We start from the raw sequence: 19,724 nt of genomic DNA on the forward strand, positions 1-19,724 counted from the left end.
GAAGTCCTATTGAAGCATTCTGAAGAAAAGGTCAAAGTAGATTACTTTTTTTTTTTAGAAGTGTTAAACTACTCCCACTATCTATACTTACTTCCCAGCATTGAACTGAACATTAATCTTCAGAAATATAAGCATTCCTCATTTCATAGGCTAAAATGGAAAATTCTCTTCTAAGTAAGGAAGGTGGGTGGGAGTAGCTTATTGTTTGTGCTGCTGAACTGATTTTAAAATAAATATTTAAGCTGTTAAGACTACTGGGTCAAAGTATAGTGATGCAATGGGAAGGATGAATGAATAAACTAGCTTTTCAAACCACATTTTTCTGCATTCTATACATTTAAGTTTCCATTCATAATTACAATATACACATACACACATAGTGATTTATTTTTTGCTAATGGTTCAGATGAAGCACATCTTTTCAAAGAATGGATATGTTTTGCCATAAACAGTCTTTTATTATTGTAAGTATAAAGAACAGTTGCTATATTCACATAACGCTTCAGAACTCAAAGACATAACTGTAAATCAAAATTAACTTTTCAGAGTATCATGATAATGGTAACTCTTCATCATAAGTAAAGAAAATGTTCCACATATATATAAAGTACTGTGCCTCAACAGTGGCCTTAGACATCTAAAGCTAGTATACAACTTTTATTACGGACAGCAGGAAAAATGGATGTGAATAACCCAGATGCTTAACTTTTTTTCATTTTTTTTTGCTCCTTGTTGCAATAGGTGAACGAGTAAGACATTGTTTAGTGCTGACTTTCAGTGCATTCTTAAGATATCTGAAAATGGACTGTAGACTAGAGGAAGGAGCCAAGCTATACTTTTCAATTCCTGTGGAGACTGTAGGGCAATCCACTTTCACAAGAAAGCCTAATGACTTATCTAAAGGCTTACTATTTGATACCCACTCTCGGCAGTGCTTCCATATCCAGGCCTGCATCTGGGAACTGCCTTGTGTCTGGTGCAGAGTATGGTGTGTGGAGTCAATAAATGCAACAGCATACACTTTATTCATCACCTCCAAAGTTCTCTGCATGAGCAGGTTGATGAAAACCAGTCCTCCATAGCCATGGGCAATGAAAGCTATATTTCCAGCTGTTGTCTTTGAAATGAAATGGTCCCAAACATAAGTTGTATGTTCTTCAGGACTACTGCTATCTCTCTTTGGAACTATCCAGGGTAATTGTAGAGGACAAGTGGAGTCTTCTTTCTCAGAGAGGCTTAAGTGTTCTTGTTCTATCTTCAGATCAATGAAATTATCATTGGGATTTAAAACAATTACTCCCCAAGAGCATTTCCGAGCCATAATAATGAATGGTATCTGAGATCCATGTTGGAGGCCTTCATGAATTATGGTCTTCTGTCCCCACTGACCTGCACGAAAAGTCCCCTTGTCTTGAAGAAGGACAACTAGAGTTGAGCAATTAGTTAACGCATTCTCACTCATGAAAAAGAAACTACGAAGTTCATTGTCTGGAGCATCTGTTGGGATGTAAATCTTTTGCAGTTTGCAGGCATTTTCCAGGAGCTCATAAACATACTGAGTAATTAAGTGTCCAAGAAGTTGATAACGTTTGTGATTACCATCGTATGAATTTTGATAATTAAAAACAAAAGGTTCATTGGTATCTATATGCCTAAGCTCACCGTTTCTGTTAAAATCATATTTGAGTCTTTCTGGACATTCTGAACCAGTTATTAATTTTCTGAAGGTTAAATCTTCATTCATCTGAAACCACTACAAACAAAATAAATAGACAAAAATACATAAATTCCAAACAAATATATTCAAGTATTACAACAAGAATATTGTTAAAATGTAAAGAGCTCCCTATTCATATGGATATGGACTGTGAAAGTAGTAAGAATCCTGTTAAAGGAAATTCTACTGCCTCTACATGAGTATGGGCAAAATCCAACGAAAGTAGGGTTGCCAGGCTCAGGGCCTAAGAATGATTCTGTATCTTTAAGAAAAGAGAAAATCCAGCCAAGTGCTGATTTTCTTGCAACACTGTAATGGGAAAAACCACAAGGTGAAATTCTCCCTTCCCCTGCACAACTTTTAAAGATACAGAGGACCTCTTGGTTGTCAGGCCCAGCCTCCAAGAAGTCTTCTATATCTTTAAAAGTTGTGCAGGGGGAAGAGAGAATTTCACCTTGTGGTTTTTTCCATTATAGTGTTGCAAGAAAACCTGCACTTGCCTGAATTTTCTCTTCTCTTAAAAATACAGAATCATTTTCAGGCCCTGAGCCTGGCAACCCTAAATGAGATGTCCATAGGTGACAGCAAGTTTGTTGAGTTGTATCTGATAAAGTTATACTCAGATTCAGAGCTTGGAAAAGTTACTTTTTTTGAACTACAACTCCCATCAGCCCAATCCACTGGCCATGCTGGCTGGGGCTGATGGGAGTTGTAGTTCAAAAAAGTAACTTTTCCAAGCTCTGCTCAGATTAGACCCACTGAAATGGACTTGCGTTAGTCATGACTAAGGCTGCAATTAGACACCAGCCAGAGCAGAAGGGAGGGGGTGATAGCTAAATCACTGTGCCAGCCTGGAGTTGGTGCAGAGATTTAGTTCAAGTTGGGGTAATGCCATCACATGATGGCAGTGGGGTCAGCTCAGGATTTGGGGGTGGCTCAGCCCCTCCCCTGATTGCAATGCCCCACATATTGGGGCTTTTGCAGACTGCCATTAGCAGGGTTCCTCTTGCCGGCAGTTGTGTCTGCCTGAACACTCAGTGGGCAGAATGGAGAGTTCCGAGTGGCAGAGTTAGTGTCACTCTGTGGGCAGAGGCCAACAGGGCTGAGCAAAACACCTCCACCCAATCCAAACCTTACACACACACACAGTGCAAAGGGGACTTGGAGTGCAGCCTATATCAGATAAAACCCACTGCCCCATTTATAAGATTTCTGTTTGTATGCATTTTCCTAACATCAATTGCAATTCTGACATTTTCAGTGCAGTTAATCCATATATGCCTGGATATTTTAGTCCAGGAAACACAGGCTACATTTACACTGCCACAAGGTATACAACTAGGGTAGATTTAATAGCTAACATGATTTCTTCAGAGTATATTTTGAACTAATAAACAACCCACACCCAGCCATTGTTGTTTAGGGGAAAAAATGCAAGATGCATTTTAGGATCCTACTCCCAAGAAAGGAGGGTACAATTAGCATAAATATTAATATACATACAGAAATACTTACATTCATGTTACCCGAGAGAAACAGCGAAGGCTTCTAGACACTTCAGTATATTTTGCTTCACAGATCTGTCTGAACAGATTCAACTGTTATGATGCTGTAGATCACTATCATTTCCAAATAAAAGTATAGCTATGTTCCCAACTTTAAAGGTCAAAAACAATTTACAAACAGCCAATCATCCAAGTTGTTTTTATTTATTTATTTATTTAATTTGTTAGTTGCCTCATACCTAGTGGTATCTAGGCAACTTACACCACTTTTTAAAAACATACAATATAAAATGAATTTAAAAGCATATAATATACAAAATTTACCCCTCCCCCCAAAAAGGACTAAGGCAGCATACCAAAAGCCTGAGTTAAAAAGAAGGTCTTTGCCCGGCACCTAAAGATGTGTAGAGAGTGCACTAGGCGTGCCTCCCTGGGGAGAGCATTTCCACAGCCAAGGGGCCACGACGGAAAAAGCCCATTCTTGTGTTGCCATTCTCTGAGCCTTGAAGGGGGCACACAAAGAAGGGCCTCAGATGACAAACTCAGGGTCCTGGACTCTGAACTGAGCCCAGAAAATAATCTGTAGAATTGGTGTTATATGTGTGGACCAACCAGCCCAAACAGCAATCTGGCCACTGTGTTCTGCACTAGCTGGAGTTTCCAAACTGTCTCCAAAGGCAGCCCCATGTATAACACACTGCAGTAATCTAACATAGAGATTTCCAGTGAGTAGACAAAAGAAGTTAGACAATCCGCATCCAGATATGTGTGCAGCTGGGCCACCAGCCAATGCTGGTACAAAGTACTCCACATCACTGAGGCCACTTGAGCCTCAGGTGACAGTAAAGTGTCCAGGACTGTGTAACCCCATCCAGAGCAGGCCACAACCCATCCATCTGGTCTAGAGAACCACACACTAACAGTGCCTCAGTCTTGTATGGATTAAGCTTCAGTTGATTGGCTCTCATCCAGTCCATTACCCAGGCAAGACACCAATTTAGCACATCCACTGCCATACCTGCAGATGTAAAGAAGTAGAGCTGTGTGTCATCAGCATATTGCTGACAACATACTCCAAAACTTCATATGATTCCACTCAGTGGTTCCATGTAGATATTAAATAGCATGAGGGACTGAAACAAACCCTGTGAGACCCCATATTGAATGTTCCACTGAGTAGGATAGCATTCCCCAAGCACCACCTTCTAAGAACCACCATCCATGTGGGACTGGAACCACTGCAAAGCAGTGCCACCCATCTCAACTCAGATAGCCATTCAGAAGAATACTATGGTATTGAAACCCACTGACAGATCAAGAACGTGCAGGAACGCACTCCCCTTGTCTGTCTCCTGATACAGGTCATCATACAGGGTGACCAAGGTAGTTTCTGTGCCAAAGCCAGGCCTAAACCCTGGTTGAAATGGATCTAGAAAATCAGTTTCATCCAAGAGAACCTGTACATGGTCCGCAAACACATACTCAAGAATCTTACCCAAAAAGGGGAGATGGGTAACTGACTGATAATTATTTTCTGGATCCAGGAAGGGTTTCTTAAGGAGTGGTCTTACCACTGCCTCCTTTGTTTAAAATCAAACTAAAAATACTCAGTTGTATACAACATGCCCATATGATGGGGAATAGTAAAGTAGTTGTTAAACCTTGAGGCTTCCTTGTTCTTTTCATTTTACCTCATTTTTTAATGAAAATCCTTACTGAATTCTTAAATGATTTTAGAGTTAAAACTGCTGCATTTGTCCTATCTGCCTGAAACACATACACAAATTCACTAATAGGCAAAAAACCTTGCTGTTTAAGAACATACCTATACCCCACAGATATTTCTATCAAACTTTAAAAAGCAGGGAAATTGGGCAGTGTGATGTCCTTATATGTTAAAAACTGTAAATATGGTAAGTGCGGGTTTATATAAGGATATATGGTAAGTGAATTGAGTAAGAGGGGGGAGTACATGGGCTAGAATGCAGAAGAATGTTGGATGATGATTGGCTGAGTGTTTGAATGGCTGAAGGTATAAATGAGAGGATGACAGTTGAGTTGAGAAGGTTGTTGGGGGGAGTTGAGAGGAGAGTGATTGGAAAGGAGTTGAAGTGGGAGGCAGTTGGGATTGAGTTGACAGAGTTCTGAGGGAGGTTTGGATTCTGTTAGGCTGATATTTGCACAGAATATATACAACTGGAAACATAAGAGTGACACTACATGAAACCATACGCTGGTTAAACATTCCTAAAGTAATCTTGTTATTTCCTAGTGTTATCAAATAAATACTTTTATTGGTTTACCAAAAGCCTGATCCTTGGCTGAGGATATACAGACCAGAAGGGAGGGCAGGGTAATTACCGAGGCTGAAGGGAAACTGTATCTAATGGTGGCAGCGGTGAAGGAAGAAATTGTAACATCGTCAAGTATCCAGAGCAACCCAGGATTGTATGCTTTATAGAGAAAGATACAGGGGGGTTGTGGACAGCAAGGGCACCCAGACACAAAGTAACAAGCCATAGGGAGACTAAGGCGAAGTCTCTAGCAGTATTGTTTACAGGGCATGGCTGGTGGTGCTGCCTAGCAGTGGGATCTTGAGAGATCTGTGCTAGAGCAGAGTGAGAAAAAATAAAAACGACGATCCTGACTGGTGGTGTCCTGAGGTGGTGCCTAGTGAAAGGCGGTAGCCACAAGCAGGTGGGAACCTGACAGGTGGAGCCAAAGGAGGGAACGTCACAGGCAGCTATAGTGAATGCACCAGGGGAGCAGGAGACCTGGCCTCCTCTCTGAGATATTGTACTGCCCTACAAATTTGGCAAAATGCAAACACAATTTGGGTTGGTCTTTCACAGTCCAATCCACTTCCTGTGTAGCTTGCAAGAATTTGGTAACGTGCCTCTGACCATATGGTGAGTGGTGGCAACATCTGCCATCTCCAAAGATGGAGAATTATATTTTTGTATGTTTGTTGGTGTTCTTACTTTGCTGCTTTTATTTATTTATTTATTTGTTTATTTATTTATTTATTTATTTATTTTATTCGATTTCTATACCACCCACAGCCAAAAGGCTCTCAGGGCGGTGCACAACAGGGAATAAAATACAACAGAATCACAAGAAACAGTAAAAACATACATATTAAACAATTAAACAACCTGGTATACAATAAGAGCTAAAAATAGATTAAAATAATAGATTAAAATGCCTGGGAGAATAAAAAGGTTTTAACCTGGCGCCGAAAGGATAGAAGTGTAGGCGCCAGGCGCACCTCATCGGAAAGACTGTTCCATAATTCGGGGGCAGCCACTGAAAAGGCCCTAGATCTTGTAACGACCCTCTGAGCTTCTCTGTGGGTCAGAACTCTCAGGAGGGCCTTTGATGTTGAACGTAGTGACCGGGTAGGTTCATATCGGGAGAGGCGTTCCGGTAGGTATTGTGGTCCCGTGCCGTGTAAGGCTTTATAAGTCAAAACTAGCACTTTGAATTTAGCTCGGAAACAAATAGGTAGCCAGTGCAAACGAGCCAGAACAGGTGTTATATGTGCGGACTGCCTGGTCCTTGTCAACAGTCTAGCAGCTGCGTTTTGCACTTGCTGTAGTTTCCGAACTGTCTTCAAAGGCAGCCCCACGTAGAGCGCATTGCAGTAATCCAATCTAGAGGTTACCAGAACATGCACAACTGAAGCGAGGTCGTCGCTTTCCAGATAGGGACGTAGCTGGGCTACCAACCGAAGGTGATAGAACGCATTCTGTGCCACCGAGGCCACCTGAGCCTCGAGAGACAGGAATGGATCGAAAAGAACCCCCAAGCTACGAACCTGTTCCTTCAGGGGGAGTGTAACCCCATCTAGAACAGGTTGAACATCCACCATCTGGACAGAGAAGGCACTCACCAACAGCATCTCAGTCTTGTCAGGATTGAGCCTCAGTTTATTAGCTCTCATCCAGTCCATTATCGCGGCCAGGCAACGGTTCAGCACATCAACAGCCTCACCTGAAGAAGATGAGAAAGAGAAATAGAGTTGCGTGTCATCAGCATACTGGTGACAACGCACTCCAAAGCTCCTGATGACCGCGCCCAGCGGCTTCATGTAGATGTTAAAAAGCATAGGGGACAGAACCGATCCCTGCGGGACTCCACAATGGAGAGTCCAGGGTATCGAACAATGTTCCCCAAGCCCTACCTTCTGGAGACGGTCCACCAAGTAGGAGCGGAGCCACTGCCAAGCAGTACCACCAACTCCCAACTCCGTGAGTCTCCCCAGAAGGATACCATGGTCGATGGTATCAAAAGCAGCTGAGAGATCAAGGAGAATCAACAGAGTTACACTCCCTCTGTCCCTCTCCCGACATAGGTCACATACAGGGCGACCAGGCTGTTTCTGTGCCAAAACTGGGCCTAAAACCGGATTGAAACGGATCTAGATAATCGGTTTCATCCAAGAGCACCTGGAGCTGGCTGGCAACCACCCGTTCTAAGACCTTGCCCAGGAATGGGACATTCGCTACCGGTCTATAGTTGTTCAAATTATCTGGGTCCAGGGAAGGTTTCTTCAGGAATGGTCTCACTACCGACTCTTTTAAGCGACTAGGGACCACTCCCTCTCTCAAGGAGGCATTTATCACTTCCCTGGCCCAGCCGGCTGTTCCAACCCTGCCAGCTTTCACTAGCCAAGAGGGGCAAGGATCCAGTACAGAAGTGGTTGCACGCACCAGTCCAAGCACCTTGTCAACGTCCTCGAGCTGTACCAACTGAAACTCATCCAATAAATGAGGACAAGACTGTGCTCCAGATACCTCATTAGGTTCAGCTCCCATAATACTGGAGTCTAAGTCCCGGCGGATGCATGAGATTTTATCTTGGAAGTGCCCAGCGAACTCGTTACAGCGGGTTTCCGACGGTTCTATAATGTCCTGAGGACTAGAGTGTAAAAGCCCTCGGACAATTTTAAAGAGGTCTGCTGGACGGTTGAGAGATGTTTTAATAGTGGCAGCGAAGTATCGCTTTTTCGCTGCCCTCACCGCTTCTGTATACAACTTAGTAGAGGCACTTACCAAGGCATAATTGCATCCGGCAGGAGTACGCCTCCATCTGCGCTCATTACTGTTACTAATGTTTCTACATAGAATCTACCTAGAAAATTTTATTTTCCTCATTCATCCTAGAAATCTGTGTCAAATTTATTTTTATTAATTTCAAAGCCTTTTTATTGGTCAGTGTCATATGATGGTGAAGAGAGCCTTTTGTTTCAAACTGGAGGTTATGTTCTATTTCTGTTTTGGGTGCATTAACAGTTGAATCTGAAACTGCAGTTTGATGTAAAATCAGACTGAGTACAATATGTTGCTAATTCAGCAATGACTCTAGCTGTTAGAAAAAAGAGGATGTATGTTTTCAGCTTGCTATGCTTAAACCACTTCATTTCAGGCAAGGTGGACACCATCAATTAAAAACACAGAGCACATCCAGAATTTTGCTAGAATATATTCCACCTCCCACTGTTTTATCTTGTGCAAACTGAAATACTCCTGCAGTCCACTGGAGACTATTCTGCAGAATAGTCAGTGCCATTATTTCACAATTATTTTTGGAGTTTGTTTAGTGTAAATTTTGCAAAGTGTTGCTTTACTTCACATATTCACAGAAATAGAAACAAAAGAAAATTATTTCCTATAGGAAACTTCGCTAAAATTGCAATGTAAATGAGAAATATTTAAAATGACCATCTGAACTATATTAACTGTCTTTATAATGTTGCTTCCTCCCTGCTAAAACAAGATCAGCACAGCATATGTCTTCTTTCTATTATTTGGGCTGATTGCAGGTGTTGCTACCACTCACCATATGCTCAGAGGCACGTTACCAAATTCTTGCAAGCTACACAGCAAATGGATTGGACTGTGAAAGGCCAATCCAAATTGTGTTTGCATTTTGACAAATTTGTAGGGCAGTCCAATATCTCAGAGAGGAGGTCAGGTCTCCTGCTCCCCTGGTGCATTCACTATAGCTGCCCAATTTCCCTGCTTTTTAAAGTTGGATAGAAATATCTGTGGGCTATAGGTACATTCTTAAACTGCAAGGTTTTTTATGCCTATTAGTGAATTTCTCTGCTTTTTAATCCGGGAGGTAAGCTAGGATCCTGTGCAAGTTTGCTGAGAATGGATTGATCATTTGCATGCTTATTGAGTTCAGTGGGATTTACTCCCCTGCAATCATGCTTAGGATAGATGAAACTAACCACAGGGGATGGGAGGGGAGGAGGAGGGAGGGGAGGGAGGGCAGGAGGGTGGAGGGGGATGGGAGAAGGCAGGAGGAGGAGGGGAGGACAAGTTTGATCATTTGCATGTTTATTGAGTTCAGTGGGATTTACTCCCATGCAATCATACTTAGTATAGGTAAAACTGACCGGGGGGGGAGGGAGGGAGGGCTGGAGTGGGCACGGGAGGAGGAAGAAGGAAGAGGGGAGCAGAAGAAGAAGGGAGAGGAGAGGGGAAGGAGGGGAAAGGCGGCTCTGATCATTTGCATGCTTATTGATTTCAATGGGATTTACTTCTATGTAATCATGGTTAGGATAGGTAAAACTGACCATAGGGGAGGAGTGGATTGGAGGGGGGCAAAGGAAGGGGAAGGGGAGGGCAGGTTTGACCATTTGCATGCTTATAGAGTTCAATGGTATTTACTCCCATGCAATCATGCTTAAGATAGGTAAAACTGACCATGGGGAGGAGGAAGGGGAGAGGGAAAGGGAAGGAGGGGATTGGAAGGGGATGAGGAGGGAGTGGCAAAGGAAGGGGGAGGGAAGGGGCAAGAGGGAGGGGATGGGGGTGGAGAAGGGAGGGTGGGGTTCATCATTTGCATACTTTTTGAGTTCAATTGGATTTATTTCTGTGAAATCATGTTTGAAAATGGAAATGGACTGCCTTCAAGTCAATCCCGACTTATGGCGACCCTATGAATAGAGTTTGCATGGTAAACAGTATTCAGGGGTGGTTTTACCATTGCCTTCCTCTGAGGCTGACTGGCCCAAGGTCACCCAGTCAGTTTCATGGCTGTGTGGGGATTTGAACCCTGCTCTCCCAAGTCGTAGTCCAACACTGACCAGGGGAGGGGAGGAGGAAGGGAGGAGATTGGGTGGGTGGGCACTGGGCAGAGGGGAAGCCCCTTTCCTTTCCAAAAGGAAAACACTGTGAACACTATCACTGCTTTCCAGCATTTTCCCCACCTTTTTATTCTACAGCAGGCACACGTAGCCTTCCACCCAAATTTAAACCAAAGCTGTCCCTGGCCACATCCACACCAGGCCTTTTGTTCACTTTGGAGAGTCATGGCATCTCTCAAAGAATCCTGGGAAGTGTAGTTAGTGAAGGGTGCTGAGAGTTGCTAGGAGACACCCTGTTCCCCTCACAGACCTTCAATCAGAGTGGCTGACTGTTAAACCAGTCTGGCCTCTGGAACTCCCTCAGGGGAATAGGAGTCTCCTCTCAGCACCCTTTACAAACTACACTTCCCAGGATTCTTTGGGGGAAGCCATGACTGTCTCAAGTGAAATCAAAGTCTGGTGTGGGTGTGGCCCCGATTAGCCAAGCCCAGCAGCTGTGAGTCTGGCTTTTAGAACAGTGACAGTTGGTTCTTACTGAGCATGCCTGACACTATCATTCAGTTCAATGCAAAATTTCTTAAATTAGTTTAAAATGAGCTAGGCATTTTTAAAACTTTTAAACTGCAGATGATGAAAGTCAAGAGTATGGGGCAAGGTCAGTAATAGGATTACAGGTACTCTATGAACATGGCTGGTTTTTAATGAATTTCAACAGATTATGAGAACTCTGACAGGAACAAGTCCAAAAGGGGTCTGGGTTTTTTTCTTCTCTTTTTAGACTTTGAACTCACTATTCTCTCTGACCATTTTGTGTATTGCCATGAAAATTTAGAGGGTTGTTAAGCAAGCATTTCTGAGTTCACGACTGTAAGTTTTGTAAGGTTTTGTTTTGAAATTAACTTATGGGAAGCGTCAGAATGGCATGGGGGGTATTTTCAATTTAACATTGCAGAATGTGAAAAATCCACGCTGGCTTTAGTGTACAGCCACTCTTGTGACTATATAATCCCATTGTCCCTGCACACACAATGCATCATAGATCCCACCCTGAGTAGAGGCCACAAGGGTGGATTCCCCCTTCCCCAAGGCCAGATCAGTGGGGTTCTTTGCGGGCAGAGTAGCTTCTTGCAAAGGTGCAGGATCTGACAGGATGAATCGTCTTGCTTAACCAACTGACAGTGTAGCGGTTAAGCGAAAGGATTCAGACTGGCCGCTGCTCCTTGGCAGGCTCTTCTTTGCATGCAGGGAAAGCACAGCTTTCCAGAACAGCCTCCCAGTTGACTCAGTGTGATGGTGGCTCCCTATGCGCCCAGCTTTCTGGCCTGCCTCGCCTTCTAGGCAGGGAAGCCAGCCAGCAACTCTCCCTGCCTGGTTCTGCCTTCACCTTCACCTGTACCTCCTTGCTGCAACTTAAAAGGTGATTTTTAAAAATAAATTACACTGGATGCCATTAACTTGGAGTTACTCTGTACTATAACTGCACTTACTCCTAAGTAGACAGATTGCTTTCAGACGGCCCCCTCACTGCACGAAAAAACTGCTAGGCAACAATATTGTGTGGGGCACTCATGGAACTTCTCAACTACATGAATGCTCTCCTGAAACAGCAGCCTGAGTACAGGCTAGGTGGGCAGGATTACTCCTCCCCCCACATGTGCCTTCTCTGGATGCAATAGGCCTGGTGCGTCACAGCCAAGGATTCCCCTTCCCCAAGGCCAGGCCACTAGGGTTCCTTGCAGGCAGAGTAGCCTTCCGCCAAGGAGGACAGAGCAGGATGAATTTTCTGGCTTAACCAACTGAAAAGTGAGTAGATCCATCCAGACTGGCCGCTGCTCCTTGGCAGGCGTCTTCTCCGCATACATAGAAAGCACAGCTTTCCACCACAGCCTCCCATTTAGCTATTGTGCTGGTGGCTGCCTATGCGCCCGTCTTTCCTGGCCCACCTTGCCCTCAAGATAGGGAAGCCAGCCAACCAGCCACCCTCCCTGCTGGTTCCACCTTCAGGTACATCTCTAGCTGCTTGCTGCAACTTAACAACTTACTCTTAAAAATAAACCTATACTTGATGACATAAAGTCGGGGTTGTCCTCTACTATAAGTGTGACTTGCTGCTAAGTAGACAAATTGCCTTCAGATGCCCTCCTCATTGCACGAAGAAATTCCTTCCTTCCACTCAGTTTGGAGTGCTCCCCGTCCCCTCCCCTGCGTGAAGAACTTTCTTTTGTCTGTCCTGAATCTTCCAACATTTAGCTTCATAGGATGTTCATGAGTTCTAGCATTAAGAGAGAAAAAACTTCTCTGTCCACTCTCTCCATGCCATGCATAATTTTATACACTCGTGTCATGTCACCTCTTACCAGCTGTTTCTCTAAACTAAAAAGCCTCAAATTTCCTCATAGGGGAGTCACTCCATCCTCTTGATCATCTTGGTTGCCCCTTTTCGAATCATACATTTAAAGCACATTTAATGTAGGCGGCTTCCCCAAAGAATCCTGGGAACTGTCATTTGTTAAAAGTCCTGGCAAGTGTAACTGCATGAGGGGGAAACTACAGTTCCCAGAATACCCTGGGGGAAACCATGTGCTTTAAAAGTGTGTTAAACTTGTTTTAAATATATAGTGAGTGTGTGAGTTTATTATTACCCTCTCTTCTCATTCTCATTCTCCTCCTGAATGTGGGATTTTTAACAATAGTAGATTACATTTTTGTCTTGTTTTGGTCAAAACCGTCTTGCTAAAGAAATAAAAGAGCCAAGTCTCTTGAGCGTCTTTCAAATTTCTCTCCCTGGCCCCACCCGCTTCTCAAGAACCTGCTTTTAATGCCAGTGGACTCGGCTCTAGTGCCCTGGACTCCTTTGGGAGGAAGGGTGAGATATAAATTGAAATTACAATCACAATATATGCAAGAACAATAACAGTCACTCTGAGCATGTGCGGAGTGCACCTGCCATTGCCACTTAGCTATTCTAAGTAAGACAAGAGAACACAACTTGCAAGCAGACAGGTTCTCTGCTTTCCTGTTATATCAAGTTATTTTTATTTATTTTTGGCAGAGAAAATGTAGACAGGGTGCCCAAAGACTGTGCAAACGGCCTTGCTGGATCAGATCAAAGTCCATCTAATCTGGCATTGTGTCTCCCCAGAAAAGGCTTCTGGGAAGCTCACAAGCAAAGTGTGAAAGCAACAGTCTCCCTTCTCTTTGTGCTCAGGTAGCATAAGGATGCCAGTCAGCTGTACAGAGGGTGTGATTGGGCAATTCCTAATCTTTGCCCCAATTAAGAAGTTTGCCCCAGCCCATCATGCAAGGAAGGCTAGGCCATTCACTACCTCTTCCACACACACACGCACGCACGATTGCTGCAGTATGCGAATTAAAAAGCAAAACAAGAGTATCTCTGAGCATGTGGCCTTAAAGCAGGGCTGGGGGAGATGTGGCCTTCCATATATCCAACCCCATAATCCCTGACGATGGGTATCTCTGAACTCCCATCATCCCCGACGACTGGCCATGCTGGACAGGAATTGGGAATCCAGCAACATCCCTTGCCTCATTACAGCATCAACAAACGCAAACCACTATCTCGGGCATGGGGAATCTTTGGCCCTCCAGGTGTCGCTGAACTACAACTCCCATCGACCCCAGCCAGCATGGCCAATGGCCAGGGAGGATGGGAGTTGTTGTTCAGCCGCATCTGGAGGACCTGGCACATTCCCCACACCTGCCTACCTGGAAGTAAAGATCACAATGCCAGAAACTGTGGCTTAAGTGCAAGCATGGACCACAGAGCATGGCCTTATTAGTATTAATGGCAATTCATTATTCATTCTTGTCCTTCTTTAAATTGAGGATGCTGAAGATGGAAAATCTTTTGTTTTAAGAGCCCTTCCCTTGCAGTGTAGCCACTTTTTTTGAGGAGGGGAGGATATCTTACTCCGAATAGCCTTCCCCAGTTCTGAATTCTCTTTCTTTCTCTTTCTCTCACTCTCTCTCTCACACTCTCTCTCTCTCTCTCACACACACACACACACAAACACACACACCTCCCCACAACTCACCTGACAAACACCTCCAGAGCTTCCCTACAGCTCCCCTCTTGCTCCCGCCTGCCAAGCCAGGTGGGGTTGGGCTGGTGATTCAGCAATACCCACACTTACTCTCCCTGCTGCCTGTCCCCACTCCAGGTGGGTTGGGGGCGTGCTTGCATAAATTAGCGTGCGGAGCTCCACCACTTTGAAATATAACACTCTCCCAGGCCCGCAGGATGGGCTGGGAAGGTCTGTCTCGCGGTCTCTGACTCCCAACTCCTCTCCCCAACCACAGGCAGGTCTCACCATGTGTGTCTCTGTGGTGTGTCTCTGTGTGTGTCTCTCTGTGTGTGTCTCTCCCTCTCCCCCTCTCTCTGTGCAAGGGTTTATCCGGGTCTGGGCACAGCAAGCTGGGATATCTACTCCCTTTTTGCAAAAAACTGACTGTTTTTGAGTCACAGGAGAGAGTAATTAGTGTCTCTTCTTCCACACCCCAATCATACCCCACCCTCTGGAATCCTGTGCATCTCCTACAAAGTCACGCCCCTCTGCCCTGCACCCACACGGTGGTTTGCAAAACAGTTCCTGTATCCCGTGTATGAACCCAGTCTTTGTTATTTGTTGGCCGATAGAAAGGAGGCTCCAGAGCTGCCCACACAGGGAGCATGTGGTGCCTCCTTCCCTCTCCTTAGGAGTAATCCCTCCTTTTCTGCCTGAGAGACCAGTTGCCAGCTGGCAACTCGTCCAGCCTTATCTCTTCCCCTGTTCTGGATCTCCTTTATCACTAGCCTAACAGTACAGTTAAATTATTTTTAAAAAAAGAAACCTCTGACCAGGCTGCCTTTTATAGAATGTTAGTAAGTTTTTGCACTCACCACTCACGGACATTGCTACTCAAATGCTGCCTTAGGCTTCTGGGCTGTAGAACGAGGGGAGGGGAGGGGGGGAGAAAAAAAACTCCTGGTTTCAAGTGAGAATGACGTTATCATTCACTGGAATGCTATTTTTCATAAATTAATGGAAAACAAACCCTGCTCTGGATCTCCTTCATTGCCAGTCTAACAACAGTACAGTTAAATTATTTTTAAAAAAAGAAACCTCTGACCAAGCTGCGCTTTTAAAGAATGTTAGTAAGGTTTTGCATTCACGGCATGCTACTAAAACGCTTCCTTGGGCTTCTGGGCTGTTAGAACATGGGGAGGGGGATGGAAAGAACTCCTGCTTTCAGCTGCACTTGCGTGACATTATCATTCAGTGTAATGCAATTTTTTATAAATTAATTAAAAATAAACCGTGCTGTTTTTTTACTTTAAAATTACTGAAGATTAAGCTCTGTGTTTGGGGCAAGCTCGGGGATTTGATGAGAGATATTTTACAATCATCTCTGATTTTTAATGAATTTCAACAGATTATGAGAACTTCTGAAGAAAAAAGTCCAAACTGCTTCTTGTTTTTCTCTCTCCCGTTTTTCATTTTAACTTGTAAATTCTCTGGGGGGGGGGGGTTTGTGTATCACCAAGAAAACTTTCAGGGTTGTAGAGCAAGCAATTCTGAATCCAACAGTATAAGACTTGTAAGTTTTGTTTTGAATTGAGACTATACAAAGCGCCAGAATGATGGGGGAGGGTATTTTCATTTGACATGGTAGAACATGAAAAATCCATGCTGGATAATACACCTTGTAATCATACACCTTCATAATTAACACAACTAGAATTGTGCACTCATACGTGCGTAGGACATCTTCTGAATAATTCTTAAGATTGTAAATGCATGAAACCATCCTTGATAGCCAAGGGGTTGTAAACCACATGCCCAGCCCACAATATGCATCTTAACACATCTACCTGTATTCAGCAATTTCTGCTTTTTAACAGAAGTTGTTATTTTCAAGACATGTATAGGTATGCACCCATATTTACTTATAAAATTACATGCAGAGAGATGCAACCAAAACAGCACCACCCAACAAGGAGATATCAGCGGACTTGGGGTAAGATTTACAGATGCTCAAAAATTATTTAGGGGGGAAAACATGGGAGAGGGGTGTGACGATCCCACCTTCAGCCTTGGTAATTACCCTGCCCTCCCTTCTGGTCTGTATATCCCCAGCCAAGGATCAGGCTTTTGGTAAACCAATAAAAGTATTTACTTGATAACACTAGGAAATAACAAGATTACTTTAGGAATGTTTAACCAGCATATGGTTTCCTATAGTGTCACTCTTATGTTTCCAGTTCTATATATTCTGTCCAAATAGCAGCCTAATAGAATCCAAACCTCCCTCAGAACTCTGTCAACTCAATCCCAACTGCCTCCCACTTCAACTCCTTTCCAATCACTCTCCTCTCAACTCCGCCCAACAACCTTCTCAACTCAACTGTCACCCTCTCATTTATACCTTCAGCCATTCAAACACTCAGCCAATCATCATCCAACATTCTTCTGCATTCTAGCCCATATACTCCCCCCCTCTTACTCAATTCATTTACCATATATACCTATATAAACCTGCACTTACCATATTTACAGTTTTTGACATATAAGGACATCCACATAAGATCTCAGTAGCAGAGACTGTTGATGCGGACAGGGTAGAGACAAATAGACACACAACAAACCAGGTGAGAGAGGGAGGGATGTGGCTGGAAAAGGAGAGCAAAAAAAAGACCTATAGAACTATCTCATCATCTGGATAGGTAATTTCCTGGTTTACACAGAGAAACTATTTTAAAATGTCTGCAGGGACAGAAATGAGAGCTGTCCACAGACATATATCACAAAATGAAAGATTTTTTAATATTGCTGGGATGGGGCACAAATGTGCCTACCCCAACAAAGAGAAAAAAATCCCAAATGGAAGCCAAATCATATGATCAACAGCTGACAGAGCTGGGTATATTTAACCTAGCAAAGAGAAATTGAGGAGAGACAGTATAGCAGTCTTCAGATATCAGGAGAGCTATCATGAACAAGATGGACCAGACTTCTTGTCAATAGCTCAAAAAGACAAGGCTACAATCAATGGGTGGAAGTTGCAGCAAAGCAGATTTCAGCTAAATATTTGGAGAAACATCTTCCTGCAAAAGCTGCTTGACAGTGGAATAGACGGCCTCAGGAAGCACTGGGCTCTCTTTCACTGGAAGTATGCAGGCAGTAGCTTGGTGGATATCTGTCCAAGAGAGTGTAGCGTATCCTTCATTGCAGATCCTGCACTGAAATAGATGACCTCCAAGGTCCTTTTCAACTCTATGAGTATATGGCTAAAAAGAACAACCAGGACTGAGAACTAAGCATGCTCAATGAGCACAGAGTACTGACTTGACTGAGTGACCAGTAGAGGAAGGAAAATAGTGACACGAGTGCAGTAGTCCACACTGCAACAATTTGTTGCAGGGCCTCACTTATCTTCTATATACCATTTTTAAGAGGACAGACTGCCACATCAATAAGCATTCTAGCGTGCTTGAAAGTCTCTTCTGCAACCTGTGCCTTTTAAACTTGGCCTTAGGAGCCTCTCTCTTTTAACGGTCCATCACAACTACCTGCAATTTTTAGCTTTTGTTGTAGCTTCAAAATACGCCAGGGCTGACTGATCTCTAGCTTTGCAAACAGAGGCTTAACTCAATTAACGCATTATTTGGGTAACACAGGGAGCGGGCATTTGGAGGGCTCTGAAGACTAATGAGAAGAGGGACGCCCAAAGGGTCCATAGCTGCTGCAGAAATAGAAGAAAGATGGGGTGGGAGAAGAGAACCTACTTAGACCCGGGGGGAGGGGGGGAAGAAGCGAGGAAAACAGATCCTAGAACCAAAAGGAGAAAGATACACCACGGAGCGCTCTTAACCGTTTGGAGCGGCTTTCCCACCCAGACAAGAAAGTCATGGGGCGGTGCCAGTGCCGGAAGTGGCCAAACAGCTACCGGCGACAGTCTGCATAAACAAAGCCGAGCACAGTCGGAGGAGTACCGTGGCCTTGTTGGGCCAGGTGAGGTGGCAAAGCAGGGGTCGGGAAAGGAGGTCAAACCTGCCTTGATGTTTGTTTTCTCTTTCCCGGAACACGCCTACATCCGATTATTTCCTGAGGGTTGTTGTTCGGGCGGCGGGGGGAAGGGAACGCTGTGTGAGTTTAAATGCACTCGGGCACCATAATAGTATGATGTTTTGTCCCACCAGGGGCGAGTGATGGGATTGGTGGGCTAATCTAGGCTCTCATTGATACGTGGCGACGCGGGAGATCTACAGTGCCATTTAATGCACGCGTAATCGGAAGTAAATCCCCCTTGCCCGGTGCCGTTTACTCCCTTTGTCAATGCGTTTAGGATTGCAGCCCCAATTTTGTTACTCAGAAGTAAGCCTTGCTGTGTTCCCTTTGGGGTTTATGCCCAGGTAAACGTATACAGAATTGTATAGAGCAAGAAATTCCGGACTTTATTTTTTTATACGTATCTATGAACGCCTTGCCGCCTGTCACTTAAAACGTTACTCGCTTTTGTACTTTGTTGTTATGTGCCTTCAAGTCGATTACGACTTATGGCGACCCTGTGGGTCAGTGACCTCCAATAGAATCTGTCATGAACCACCCTGTTCAGATCTTGTAAGTTCAGGTCTGTGGCTTCCTTTATGGAATCAATCCATCTCTTGTTTGGTCTTCCTCTTTTTCTGCTCCCTGCTGTTTTCCCCAGTATTATTGTCTTTTCTAGTGAATCACGTCTTCTCATTATGTGTCCAAAGTATCATAACCTCAGCTTCATCATTTTAGCTTCTAATTATAGTTCTGGTTTAGTTTGTTCTAACATCCAATTATTTGTCTTTTTTGCGGCCCATGGTATGCTCAAAGCTCTTATCTCTTATCTGCTTTTTCCACTGTCCACTTTTACATCCATACATAGAGATTGGGAATACCATGATCTTCACTTTAGTGTTCAGTGATACATCTTTGCATTTGAGGACCTTTTGCATAGCTGCTCTCCCCAGTCCTAGCCTTCTTCTGATTTCTTGACTATTGTCTCAATTTTGGTTAATGACTGTGCCAAGGTATTGATAATCCTTGACAAGTTCAATGTCCTCATTGTCAACTTTAAAGTTACATAAATCTTCTGTTGTCATTACTTTAGTCTTCTTGACTTTCAGCTATAGTCCTGCTTTTGTGCTTTAACTTTCATCAACGTTAGTTTTAAATCATTACTGGTTTCTGCTAGTAGTATGGTATTTTCTGCATATCCTAAATTATTGATATTTCTCCCTCCACTTTTCACACCTCCTTCATCTTGGTCCAATCCCACTTTCCGTATGATATGTTCTGCATATTGATTAAACAAATAAGGTGATAAAATACACCCGCCTCACACCCTTTCCAATGAGGAACCAATTGGTTTT

General features: G+C 43.8%; 2 protein-coding genes across 16 annotated transcripts in view; one reads left to right on the forward strand and one right to left on the reverse strand.

Moving 5' to 3' along the window:
• Window positions 1-74: 74 nt before the first annotated feature.
• Window positions 75-18,555, reverse strand: LOC133385353 (putative protein FAM172B). Of its 10 annotated transcripts, none has more exons than XM_061628178.1 (3): window positions 18,377-18,555; window positions 3,233-3,297; window positions 75-1,753 (listed from the first exon to the last, which is right to left on the reverse strand). In XM_061628178.1, exons 2-3 carry the CDS (start codon window positions 3,236-3,238, stop codon window positions 713-715), a joined length of 1,047 nt encoding a protein of 348 aa, XP_061484162.1. In that variant the 5' UTR covers window positions 3,239-3,297; window positions 18,377-18,555; the 3' UTR covers window positions 75-712. The 10 variants fall into 10 exon arrangements, with proteins under 10 accessions (XP_061484162.1, XP_061484161.1, XP_061484165.1 ...); XM_061628177.1 differs by having other exon boundaries at window positions 18,373-18,555; XM_061628181.1 differs by lacking the exon at window positions 18,377-18,555 and adding an exon at window positions 17,892-18,101 and having other exon boundaries at window positions 3,233-3,301.
• The window catches only part of SENP7 (SUMO specific peptidase 7), a 65,254-nt gene continuing 63,654 nt past the window's right edge, over window positions 18,125-19,724 (forward strand). For 4 of the 6 annotated variants that reach the window (XM_061628170.1, XM_061628172.1, XM_061628173.1 and 1 more), the window contains exon 1: window positions 18,125-18,333. The gene's annotated coding sequence lies outside the window, so the exon portion shown is untranslated. The remainder of the gene's footprint in view (window positions 18,334-19,724) is intronic. The other 2 variants (XM_061628169.1, XM_061628168.1) reach the window with 2 other exon arrangements.

Source organism: Rhineura floridana, chromosome 5, assembly GCF_030035675.1.
Source record: "Rhineura floridana isolate rRhiFlo1 chromosome 5, rRhiFlo1.hap2, whole genome shotgun sequence".
Classification (NCBI taxonomy): Eukaryota; Metazoa; Chordata; class Lepidosauria; order Squamata; family Rhineuridae; genus Rhineura; species Rhineura floridana.